The sequence below is a fragment of the Lathyrus oleraceus genome, chromosome 2 (genome assembly GCF_024323335.1).
Source record: "Lathyrus oleraceus cultivar Zhongwan6 chromosome 2, CAAS_Psat_ZW6_1.0, whole genome shotgun sequence".
Lineage (NCBI taxonomy): Eukaryota > Viridiplantae > Streptophyta > Magnoliopsida > Fabales > Fabaceae > Lathyrus > Lathyrus oleraceus.
The window spans coordinates 23,506,442-23,520,261 of NC_066580.1; the positions used below are offsets into that span (position 1 = coordinate 23,506,442).

A 13,820-nucleotide genomic window follows, 5' to 3' on the forward strand; every position below is an offset into this window, starting at 1 on the left:
AGGTGATCATGTATTCTTGAAGGTTACTCCGAGATTGAGATTGAAAGGACCTTTTAAGTTATTTAAGTTAAGTCTATGGTATATTGGACCATATCAGATTACATGAAATATCAGTGAAGTAGCTTACCATTTTGCCTTACCACCCATACTCTCTGGCATGCATGACATATTTCATGTGTCTCAACTTCGTAGATTCATTCTCGACCCTCTCTAGCATATTCTTCTAGATACCGTTTGGTATAAGCAAACCCTTATTTAAAACCACAACCCAGTCATATCATAGATTGTGCATCCAAGACATTAAGGAACAATGAGATTCCTTTTGTAAAATTTCTTTGGGAAAGATCACACTCGGGCGAGGCTACTCGGGACCTAGAGTCCGAGATGCGAAAAGCATACCCTAATCTCTTCCAGGTAAATATTTAAAATTCGAGGATGATCTTTTATTTAAGGGGAGGGAGAATGTAATTTCCCACGTCCTCTTAAACACTTTAATACTTGTAAGTTGGGACAAGCTGAGTTCCTATGTGCTCTATTGCTTGTCAGTTGGTACAAACAGAGTTCCTATATGTTATATTACTTGTCACTTGGTACAAATAGAGTAATTAGTAAACTCATATGAGCTTAATTATTATTCAATTCAATTGACCTTTGTTAATTAATGAAAGAAAGGAACATTTTGGTAACATTAATGAATAGTTAATTACTTAATAGAAGAAACATCTCATTTAAGATATTTTCTTATCAATAAACCGTTACTTGTTAGTAACAAGAGAAAGAAGAAGAGAAGACAAAGTAAAAAGAGAATAGAAAGAAGAGAGGGAAGAGGAAAGCTTGGAAGTGGAATCAAGACTTATATCATCAAGATTTCATCTCAAACCTCCATCAGCTTCATCTACTAAGGTGGGTTATAGGTAGTTCTAGCCTTTGGGGAAGTTTTCATGAAAAAGGGAATTAGGACTTTGTGTGTGGTTTGCTATGATCATGAAATTGATGTTAATACATGATGTTCTTGTTGTCTTCCATGTTTATTTGTGATAATCCATGTTGTTGGTATTGTTTTTGTGTGATATGTTATGACTTGATGTTGTTGTTGCTTGCTTCCTTCTTCCTATTACATTTTGTTATTGGCTGAGTTCTGTCATCCTCGCTAGGCGAGACAAATGATTTTAAGGTAATATGACATTTTGTTTGGTCTCGCCTGAGCTGCGTTGAGAGCTTGCTAGGCGAGAGTCCATATGGATGCCTCGCTAAGCAAAATAGGGAAAATTCTAAATATTGGACTTTCTGCCTCGCCTTGGTTGGAGCTCGCATCGACCTTGCTAAGCGAGAGTTCTGATACTTTGAAAAATGCTTATTGTTCCTGTTTCCACCATAAAAAAACAATTGTAACTCCGATTGACGCGAGATCGAAAGCATTGGGAATCTAGTTTAATGCCTCTCTATTAGTGAGGCTAAATCATGCATGTGTTATAATCAAGGCTTGATGATTGATGATGAATTATCTTGTTTATTCCATGAACTATACTATGAGTTGTTGCTTGTGTTGAATGTATAATAATTGAAGCAAACATATGATAATGAGTGAATTAAACCTATTTTTATAAATAGTTGAACGAATTAAAAGGAATGACTTAGGTTGTAATAAATAACTTAAGTGGTGATGCTTGAATGTAAAGGTACCTCGACGTGTACCATGGATAAGTAGTTACTTAATTGAATCGTTCCATCTATGAAAATGTCCAATGACATGGATGATAAACTATAGTTGATTGTGGTAAATGGGATTTGTATGGAACATGTTGTGATGTATGAGATTGGTGAGTAAGATCACTGATCCGCTGTCTCACACATGTAAAAAATGAGTAAATAAAATGTAGTATAAAGAAGCGACGCTCAAGTCGTATTGCAAGGACTCTAAGTTAATTTAACCAAAGGAAAGAAACAAAAATGGGGGATTTAGGCTTTCAGACAATTGAAAAATAAAGAAAATGATTACAATTATGGTTAACATATTAACCTACTAGTTCGGTAATTTCAGATTTATCATCTGTTAATATATCACTAATTCCCTAACCAGATTCAATTTTTATTTGATTATAATCTCAATTAGACAAACGCAATCAACAACATGTGAATTATATTCCTATTTACCGCATTAAACATGATAGTTGAAGATTAGACGGAGCTAACGAATAAGCTAAGTTAACACGTGAAGTTAAGAAACATGAATCAATCAAATTTAATCAAGCATACTCTATGAAACTCGAATAAAGCAAACAAGAATATACGAAACATGATTGAAAGAAATTGAATAAAAACTGATACTCCCTCCGTCTCATAATGAGTGATCCTGTCGACCATTTTACACCGATTAAGAAAAAGGAATAAATGAAAGAGAGAATTATATTTTTACTAAACTACCCTTATAATGTATTATGAATGATGAAATTAATATTAATTAGAGGGTAAAAGTGAAAAAGATGTATTGAGAATTGAAATTGATAATTCATTTTGGGACACTCATTTATTCAAAATGGATCACTCATTGTGGGACGGAGAGAGTAATATAATAACCTCAAAGTCTCGATGAAATTCTGAAACAATAGATTAACTTTGGAGTTTAACCGATCATGTAATTCTAATGTTCTATTTAATTCATAAAAACTGTCAAACTTTTCCTAATGTTGAATTTATCTTAAATAATAAATAAAGTTAAACTTTAAGAGCACCGACCCAAAAAACATAAACTGTCCCAAAAACTAATTAATTTATTTTTATTAAGTATGAAACTAAATTTGATCATTTAAATCCTGTTCACTATGAATTGACTTTTAACATCAACATGTAACATGTATTTCTTTATTTTAGCTTTCTAATTTATATTAGAACAATCGGAATATATGTATATAATGATGTTGATAGACGCTTTATATCATATGGTACATTGTATATTATTTATTATAATATTATTACGGTATGTATAATATATATATTTTTTAGATGTTTATTATTATATGTAAAATTGTACCTAAATTGTATACTGTTGGCTTGATTTGAAAATTAGGTATAATGATGCCATATTTATTTTTATAAGTGAAAAACATTAAATATTAGGTAATATATCACCTAAATTTGAATAACCTACAACACTACACAAGTCGCAACAACCGTAGGATCGCTCGATTATAGTTACAATATTTTTCTTATTGTGATTTAAGAATTATATATTTGTTATTGTTACATCGTCCCAGTCTAAATCTAATTAGATCTAAATCCTATCCCCCTTTCTATCTCAAATCACAAAGCTAAATTGGAATCCCAAAATAGTAAATTATTATTTATTCAAAAATGGATTCATTTGCGGAATGATTGATTAGAATAGAATGCAATTTTATTTGTGTCACAAAAAGTGGTATAATTTTTTTTTTAAAAAGTTTAAATATGCTTTTAGTTGTTTATTTATAGAGTTTAATAAATATGCTTAATAATAAAATTAATATGATATTTTATAATGTTGGTTATTCTTTTAGACCATTTCTAATTCTAAGGCTTAATTAGAGAATGTGAACCCTAGAGTCATTCAAGGACACATGATCAAGTCTTTTATTATAATTTTTATTGTTAGGTTTATTGGAAGAACAACTCACACTAGACATGGAAACGGGATGAGTCGATGACGGTTTTTATATCCTCCAAAATCCGAATTCCCAAATAATCTTTATTCTTCGTCGCAAACCCAAACGAGTATTGAGAATCAAAACCCAAACCCGTCCCAAACGGATTCGGGTATCCTCGCTCCGCCACCATTCATTTATTGAAATCAATTTTTTTAATAAAAATATTTATTTATTCCAAAATAAAATTACATTACAAAGAATAAAATAAAACAATCTAAAAAAAATTCCATACATACATTTCAAATATTTCAAATAATAAATTCAAATTAAAATATCATAATATTGACCACATATGTAGTATTCTAAATTATCAAAAATAAATAATAAAATACATAATAAAATAAACAAGACGGGTTTGTGGGGCAGGTTCGGGGTGTGTACTAATGTCCCCATTACCCGACCCGTCCCCATATTTTATAACCGGAAAAAACCCAAACCCGAACCCAAACTCAATCAAAGCGGGTTTTCTCCGTCAACTTTGGGGCGCGTTCGGGTGGATACCAGCAGTTACGGGTTATGTTGTCATGCCTAACTTCGGGGCGGATTCGGATGGATACTCGCAGTTACGCGCGAAAAGATTAAATTGCTCGCCCTATATAAAGATTAGATTACACCATTTTAAATATTCAATTTATTTTCACTCTCAAATTAATTTTCATCCGTCACATTAATTTGATATTTGAAAATTAATATTACAAGTTTACTATTCTTTGACTACATCGAAAGTCCGATTTATCAAAAAAAAATCTAATATGTCATGTATGAAATTAATTTCATCACTTTATAATTTATGTGATAATTCCTGTGTTACTTTAAAGAATTTTTTACAAAAATAACCCACTTTTTCAAGGAAATTTCCCAAATACCCCTCGTTTCAAAAAAAATCTCAAACTACCCCACTTTTAGGAGGAGGCGCCAATTCAATTGGCGACTCCTCTTAAATGCTTGAATGGAGGTGCCAATTGGATTGGCTACGGCAGGTGCCCTAGCCAATTAGATTGACGCACATGTGTATAAGTTGATAGGAGGCGCCAATTGGATTGACACCTCAGTGTAAAATGCATTTTTTTGGTAAATGATATACGTGATAGATAAATTTGAAATAGGACTAATTGATATTAATAAATTTTTTCGTTTACACAAAAAAGCCTAATGGTGATGACTGGGATCACCAAACCGACCTCCGATCCCACATCCTCTAGCTACCCTAACCCGTGACCCTAACCCATGTTGATGATTCAGTACCGGTGTTTGAGCATTTGAGGGGCTAGGAGCGTCACTACCAACTACAGGAGAAGACTTGTTGAGGTAGTCAGACAAGTCGGCATAGTGTTCAATATGCATCGATGGTGTATCACCGTAGCTGAGTTCATGACCCATGTCAGAGAAGTTGGATTGTGGTTGACTCATTGATGGGCGACCGGGACGGTTGAAGGGAGACATGAGTGTGAATGATGCGTCGAGGAAAGGTTGGAAAGGTTGTTGGGGTGTTTGGTAGAGATAGGGTTGTTGGATGTTTTGGTTTTGTGAGGTTTGGGCTTCTTGGCTATGGTAGGAGGAGGGACGGTTGGTGTTGAATGATCGTTGGGTGTTCTGGCTAAGGCGACTTTGATAGGGTGATGGGGTGGGTGCGAAGCGATGTTGGGTCTTAGGTTGATGGTCAATTTGTTGGTGGTGGTATGGGGTATGCTCTTGGTATTGAGGTTGGATGTATGGCATGTTTTGGTTGTATGTTTGTGTGTTGGTTGAACGAAACGTTTGACGGACAGAGGGTTGTGTGTATCCGATCTGACACTGTTGTTAGGGGTTTGATGTTGAGGTATCAGGTGTGTAAGTCATCTGGCGTGGGTCGTACAGGTACATATCCTCGACGATGAACTAAAAATCAACCGATCTGTACCAAGCCATATAAGTACGACTTGGTTTTTCTTCAGTTGGCATGACTGTGTCAGTTAACACATGGTCATGACGGTGCTTCCATTTGTCACTTCTTATTAGCTTGCATGGTTGACACATCATTTCGGACTATCTTGCATGTACGACACGTCATTTCGAACTAGCTAGCATGTGAGACACTTCACTCCCTTATTTAAGTGTCTTACTATCAACATCCAAGACACTTCACTCACATTCATCTACAACAAGAAAATAGTTTTCATCTGCACAATGTCATCTTCACCAAAATACAGTGTCAACGTTCACTACAACGGTGAAACGTACGAGTCTGAGTTATATGGTTTTTGTTTTCGAAACACTGATACCATTAGACTCACGATCAAGAGAAATGCAACCTTCTTGCATTTGAAAAAAAGAATACAATCCTGTATAGGATCGGGTATTGTGTCAAAGATCACGTATCAAAATCCAATATTTTGTTAGAATAGTTGATGTAAGTTTTTCCCGCTTAAGTTACGAGACGATGAAGATGTTGAATACATGTTTGTTAGTCATGAACATTCAGGCTGCAACTGTATTGAGTTATACATTATCTTCAACCATGTATACCGTCTTAGCAGTCTCAAATAATTAGTCAGGATGAATCTGGTGAATTTGATTCACAATGGTCAGATGACGTCAACCCATAAGCAGAAGCAGAAGTTGACGTCGTTGATGAAGAAGAAAAGGTGATCGGGATACAGGTTGATTAGATGCTGAACAACAACATTGAAGATGATGATCAACCACCACCAATACCTCTTAGTCATGTCTATAATCTGCCTCAACATATGACAAATTTGGATCTGCACGACAATGATACATACAACCGTATTTTCTATAACCCGTATCCACGATCAGAAGGCGAATTAAAGGTGGGAGACATGTTTCGTACCAAAGAAGAATGTGTACGAGCTATCAAAAAATTCCACATGAAAAACTCTGCTGATTTTACAGTGAAACACATTGATTCAAAAAGGTATGTAATCGAATGTCGTAACATCCTTTGTAAGTTTCGGTTGGCTGCGTCTTACAAAATGAAAAATGACTCTTGGGAGATCGCTTCAATAGACCCACCTCACAGTTGCATTGCAACTAACGTTGAACAAGATCACCGTAAACTAAGCGCTGCATTGATATGTCAAGACATTCTGTCGTTGGTTAATAAATACCCATCAGTGAAGGTGAGTATAATTATATCCCATATCAGAACAACATATAATTATACTCCATCTTACAAGAAAGCCTGAATTGCGAGGACAAAGGCTGTTGAATAGGTATTCGGCAACTGGGAGGATTCATACAAAGAATTGCCACGACTTTTATGGGCACTAAAAACATATGTCCCAGGAACTGTGGCAATTATGGAGACATTGCCAGCGATGATGCCAGATGGAACCTGTGTTACAGGTAATAGAATCTTTCACCGTCTCTTTTGGGCGTTTGACCCATGCATCAAAGGTTTCACATTTTACAAACCTATTATTCAAATTGATGGCACTTGGTTATACGACAAATACAAGGGTACTTTGCTTATGGCGGTTGCACAAGACGGCAACAACAATGTCTTTCCCATTGCCTTTGCTCTGGTTGAAGGTGAAATAGCTGGTGGATGGGGTTTCTTTCTTCGACATCTCAGAACGCATGTGGCTCCATAAGCCAATCTATGTTTGATTTCTGATAGACATGCTGCCATTGGGAGTGCCTACAACAACCATGATAACGGATGGCATGATCCTCCTTCTACCCATGTCTATTGCATCAGACACATTGCACAAAACTTCATGCATGCTATAAAAGATAAGAATCTTCGCAAGAAGGTGGTGTGAAATTCTGGTATCAGATATGAGATGTCGAAGGTAATGTCACGACACTAATATCTGAACAATATAAACAGGATAAAAGATAAACAACAGTAGTACAAGTGACACAAGCAATTGTTAACCCAGTTCGGTGCAAACTCACCTACGTCTGGGGGCTACCAAACCAGGAAGGAAATCCATTAAACAAAATTAGTTCAAAGACTCTCAGTAAACAACTTCAAGTTACAGTCTTTTCACCTAATCTCTACCCGTGTGACTTCTATCTAAGAACTCTTAGATATGAGATCCTACTCGCTCCCCCTCAATTACAGCAGTGATGTAAAAACAAATATTACAATGAAAGAAGACACACTTCAAGAAAACATACTTGATCTTGCTTAAAAGCTTCAACCAAGTAAACACACACTCATGCTTCAAAGCTTAGAGTGGACAAATTACAACTCAAAAGTCAATCTAATTCAATCATCAATGGATGAATGAATGACTCACAATACACACAATCACACAAGACTAAAACCCTTATTCTCTCTCACTATTTCGTTTGTTATTTCTTGTGTGTTAAAACCAGGTTTTCCATGCCCTTTATATAGAAGTGTTTGGCTGGGCTTAGACATCATAAAACCCTAAAACTATTTTCCATTCGTATCTTCTTATGACAACTGATCATATCTTGTTGGAAAATAAATCACTTTGGTTTTAATTACTGATTGAATGACGCGTTCAATCATCACATCAATTACACATAGATTAGCATAAAAGGCGCAATCACACAATACATAACATTCAGACGGAATGTTCTGTATACAGATGTCTTGACATCGGGTCTGACATCTCAGCTAAATCCCGCACATTCACATTTTAAACACCCTGTAGGAACCTGTTATCTCATGTCAAGACAACACTTGTGACAACTTGTGAAAACTTTAGGTTTTACCAAAATTGATGCCAACACATAGAACCAACATGGTGAATGCTGGGTATGCTCTAACTCAACCGTCATTTCAATATTATCGTGATGAAATTTGACTGTCTAATGAAGACACAGGGAGATGGATAAAAACATACCAGTAGAGCAGTGGACAAGGGCATTTGACAGAGGTTGTCGATGGGGCCACATGACAACAAACCTTATGGAATGCATGAATGGGGTATTCAAAGGAATTCGAAATTTGCTGATAACCGCATTGGTAAGATCTACTTATTATAGGTTGGCTTCTACGTTCGCAACCAGAGGTGAAAGATGGAGTGCGGTGTTAATGTTCAGGCAAGTGTTCAGAGAGTGTTGCATGAAGGTCATGAAAGAGGAGAGCATCAAAGCTAGCACACACGTTGTAACAGTCTTTGACCGTCATAGGCAAAATTTCAGCGTCCAAGAAACAATGGACCACAACGAGGGGAGACCAAATTTAGCCCATGCTGTTAGACTAACAGAAGTTGGTGTGATTGTGGAAAATTCTAGGCTTTCCGCATTCCTTGCTCCCATGTCATTGCAACATGTGCTTATACTCGTCAAGACGCTTACAACCATTTATCTGATGTGTACAAGGGCGTCACCGTCATGAATGTATATAATCAAAGCTTCTCGGTACTATCAATGGAGAAATACTGGCCTCCATATGAAGGTGATATAGTTTGACACAATGACAAGATGCGTAGAAAGAAAAAAGGAAGGCCAAACAACACACCTATCAGGACAAAAATGGATTCCACAGATAAATTGATAAGATTATGTATCTGTCGTCAACCAGGACACAACAAGAACAACTGTCCAAATCGAGGAGCATCATCTGTGCCTTAAGCTTTTTGTAACATTGTATTTTTGTAACCTTCAATCATTATATATCATTAACTTTTTGTTACAACGAGGTTCACAACAAACATCAATACAAAATAAGCTATCTGAAAACAGAAATATTTCTAACTGATTACAACAATCAAATTGATGTCATCTCGATCGAACATCATTTCCCTAGCATCCTTATCAGTCTTCATTCGCACCCAACCAAATATATACTTCTAATTTTCCCCCTTTTGGTATTTTCCCATCTAACCAATGAACCAGATCCCTCTTCAGTTGATCGAACGTAGTGATGTTCCAGAACAACATCAACATCTGAGGTTTGTCTCTCGCATAAATCACCTTTTCGTATCGGCGATGAACACCAAACATGATTGCCAAATGATTAAATGAGGTGTGGAACAATGACTCACACAACACATCTATTTATAACAAAAAAAATGCATTTTACACTGAGGTGCCAATCCAATTGGCGTCTCCTCTCAAGTTATACACAGGGGCGCCAATCCAATTGACTAGGGCACCTTCCCTAGTCAATCCAATTGGCGTTTGCATTCAATTTTTAAGAGGAGTCGCCAATTGAATTTACGTCTCCTCCTAAAAGTGAGGTAGTTTGAATTTTTTTTTGAAACCAGAGGTATTTTGGAAATTTCCTTTAAAAAGTGGATTATTTTTTAAAAAAATTCTACTTTAAAAAGTTTAATTTTATATTTATTTTAAAAACAACAATTTTAAATTAACAAACTAAATTTAAACTAAAACTTATAGAGATTAAATTAAAAAACAATAGTATAACTTTAAACCAAAATATAAAATAAAATATGTTCATAACAAAAAAGAAAGAAAAATATAGAAGACGCGGTTGCGAACCATAGTTATGGGTTGTTAGTAGCTATTGTCACCTTCCTCCTCCGCTCCCCTCACATCTCTTCCCAATTCTTAATCTCCAAATCTCAATTTAACCCATTAGGGTTTTCAGAGTTTCAATTTCTTCTACCATCATCACTACACACCTTCATGCTACCACCACCACCACACAAAACACCGCGATCGCATTTCATCTCCTTTCACATTCCACACTAATCCACCGCGATCGGTACGTTTCTTTCTTCGTTCCTTCTCTCAGTGATGTTAATCAAAGCTTAAACGATTCGTTTTTTTGATATTTTTGTGATGATACTTTAATCTCAAGTTTAAAGAAAAAGATTATAATTGATTTTAGTAACTTCTTGTTCTTCTGTTATTGCTTGATATTTATTATTTAGAGTTGTAACTGGTAACGATAACTGTTGAGGCTTGATAGATTTTAACGAAGAAACCGTTTATTATCAATTAATGTTTCTTTTTGTCTCCTATGGTCCTACTGTATCTGTATGAGCATGAGTGATCTATATGCTTTTGATTTTAATACTAATAACTTGATTTTGTTTCTGTTGGTTTGGTTGGTGGATCTGTGGTAATGTTGCTTTCTTGCTACTTTTTGTTTACATTGCTTGGGATATACATTTGGAAATTAGGATAGAGTTTTAGGGTTTGTGTTGTGGGTGAAACTTAGGTATATAGAAAGAGCATGAAGATGGATCTTTTTTTATCATGTTGATTAGTTTCATAGATTTTTGCTGAGAGTAAGGAATGAGTGTTATTGGGAGCAATGTTTTTTTTTTGTTTATAAATGTAAATAAGCTTTTTAGTGACTTTGTTTGGTATTTTTTGTCCCAAGTACCTTTTTAGAGATGATTTTGGATTAGGATCGCCTTCGGTAGTTGAATTTATTTAACTTTGGATGTGGACTTCTAATCTATGATCATGATGTCCTTTTCTGCAAGGAATATCTCATTATCTAAATTACCTGCATTTCTTCTTTCCTTCTATGAATATTCTTGCTTTGTCTGTAAGAAAGTCGAAATCAGTAATTTAGTGTCATTTCCTATTTGTCACATAATTGACGTTTGTTTAATTTGTTACGTCTGTTTTCCTCCATGTATTTAAATTCTGTGATAGTTGTTGTTATCCTTACTATGTAAATCGTTTTCAAAGAAAATCAAGTTGGATTCATCTGTGGCCCTGAGTTTTATTTTTTTGACATCTAGGTTCAATCTTGTAATTATTTTTATAACAGGTGGGTGGAGAAAAGGTGCAAAGCACAAACAAACTTCAAGATATTTAGCATCAAAGGGATAGTGTCAGAATGTTGGACTCTAAAGAAATTATGAAATTCAAATCATACCAGAACCAGGCTAATTTGTTTGTGAAGGAATATTTATTAGCAGACCCTCTGATTCCCTATACTTCCATTATTGGTGGCATTTTTGCTTGCAAGATGGTATGTTGTATTGCACTATGTTGTTATTCTTATTCTATTTTCTGTAGTACTTTTCCTAAGGTTACTACCATTAATTTATTTGATAGTATCGCCAAATATTCTATTTTGCTAGGTCTATGATCTCACTCAACTTTTTAGCACTATTCATTTTAAAAGCTATTCCAGTCTCACTAAAATCCAACGTATCGAGTGGAACAACCGGTAAGCGGATTTTTTCATTTTGTAGAAAATCTCTTTTGTTTCTGATGAGATAATATGGTAAAGATTTATTTTTCTATTTTCTGTGCAGTGCTATGTCAACTATCCATGCCATTTTTATAACATCCATGTCTTTGTACTTGGTGTTTTGCTCAAATCTGTATTCTGATAGCCAGTCAGATGAGCTTCTTACAGAACGGAGTACTGCATTGTCTACGTTTGCTCTGGGGGTAAGAATGGTCCTTGGCATTTTTTCATTCTGTTTTCCTTTTCTTAACCTCTTTGCAAGTCACAATTTTTGTGAACAATAATAATCACATATAACGAGGAGGGGATTTCAACAATTGCTATGAGTATTACATAAATTTTCTTTTTTAGTATTTCTGCTAAAATTTTCTGCTAAAATTTTCTTTTTAGTAATTCTTTTTATCTGTTATTGGTAGTTATTTAAATCAACGAAGGATTTGTAGTTAATATTTTTACTGGAAAGTGGAACCACATCTTAAATCATCTGTTCATGAATTCTGTATTACTTATGTTTTATTTTATTTTCATATGACAGGTTTCTGTTGGTTACTTCATGGCTGACCTGGGGATGATATTTTGGTTCTTTCCTTCTCTTGGTGGATATGAGTATGTAAGGATCATATCTATTGACATACCATAATTTATTTAGCTGAAGACTCTAATTCAAATTTAAGATTGTTCACTCTATAGGAATCCAGCTGGAGATGATTTAATGTGACTTCATATTAACATTGATTCAGGTGATTCATCATATGTTTTCCTTAGTAGCAGTAGCCTACTCAATGTTGAGTGGAGAAGGGCAGCTGTATACGTACATGGTCCTCATTTCTGAGACAACAACTCCCGGGGTCAATTTGAGATGGTAATTTTGCACTTAAATTTGAACTCCAATATCCGATGAAATATTTTGTTTGTTGATGTGTGTATTGTGTTTGTGAAGGTATCTTGATGTAGCTGGAATGAAAAGGTCAAAAGCTTATCTCATCAATGGGGTTGTAATCTTCATTGCTTGGCTGGTAGGTCATGCCATTGCAGTTTGAAATATACTTTTGTCACTCTTTGTAAATCAAATTTGATGTTGAATTCCCATTCTGGTCCTTTGGGACATCCTTACCGAAATGGCCTATCTGCAGGTTGCCAGAATACTTTTGTTCGTGTATATGTTTTACCACGCTTACTTACACTTTGATCAGGTAATAACTTCTGACACACGGAGTTTAAGAATTGTCTTGCGTCTTTGATGCTTTGTAGCAGACAGATCTTTAATATGACATTTTGGTCTGGTAATATAACTACATATTTGCTTCCATGATGACACAGAACTTGGATCCATTTGTTGTCTACAAGATCACTTTCTCGATTATCTATATAGGAGTGATATATAATGGTTTATATATTTTGTAATTTCTCGTCAAGCCAAGTCTGCATGTTAAATATGAGGATCTCATGTCATTATTAAATTATTCGACAGGTTCAGCAGATGCACCCCTTTGGACAAATCTTAGTTGTTGTTGTGCCAGTGGCGCTGTCAATTATGAACTTGATTTGGTTTTCAAAGATTATCAAAGGGCTAATGAAGACATTGGCAAAGAGGCAGTGAAAATTTTGAGGAAAATTAAATTTAGGTTACACTGTTGATATCCAGCTCACCTTCCACTATGTTCTCTAGGTTAAAACATACATGTTGTGTACTGAAAGATGCACCAGAGCAGAAACGAACATGTTTGGATCCATTTTAGATCTGAACTTATATTGTATAAATATGTTAGTTGTGTTTTTTCAATGTCCCTATTCTTTATGTACATTTATTAGTTAAATTCAATCTTTATATACATCTATGTAATCAAATTCCAAAATCTGTCAAGTCATATACTCTAAAGAGGCACCTTCCAAAGCACACTATCTCTTCTGTCTTGCTTCCATTCTTCTTTGTGTCACCAACTAGGTAAACTTCAACCCCAATTTACTATATCTCTCATTCCAGCTTATCCATCCATATGCTTAAAAGCTCTGCTTACCGATAAAATATTTCATTG

The 13,820-nt window shown here is 35.0% G+C and overlaps 1 protein-coding gene across 2 annotated transcripts; it reads left to right on the plus strand.

The window, feature by feature from the left end:
- Positions 1-10,045: 10,045 nt before the first annotated feature.
- LOC127117803 (uncharacterized) lies at positions 10,046-13,567 on the plus strand. 2 transcript variants are annotated; one of them, XM_051047909.1, is made up of 9 exons: positions 10,046-10,332; positions 11,356-11,559; positions 11,672-11,760; positions 11,849-11,987; positions 12,320-12,394; positions 12,525-12,646; positions 12,725-12,800; positions 12,918-12,977; positions 13,256-13,567. In XM_051047909.1, the coding sequence occupies exons 2-9, from the start codon at positions 11,425-11,427 to the stop codon at positions 13,382-13,384; spliced, it is 825 nt and encodes a 274-aa protein (XP_050903866.1). In that variant the 5' UTR covers positions 10,046-10,332; positions 11,356-11,424; the 3' UTR covers positions 13,385-13,567. The 2 variants fall into 2 exon arrangements, with proteins under 2 accessions (XP_050903866.1, XP_050903867.1); XM_051047910.1 differs by lacking the exon at positions 10,046-10,332 and adding an exon at positions 11,105-11,127.
- The last annotated feature ends 253 nt before the right edge of the window (positions 13,568-13,820 follow it).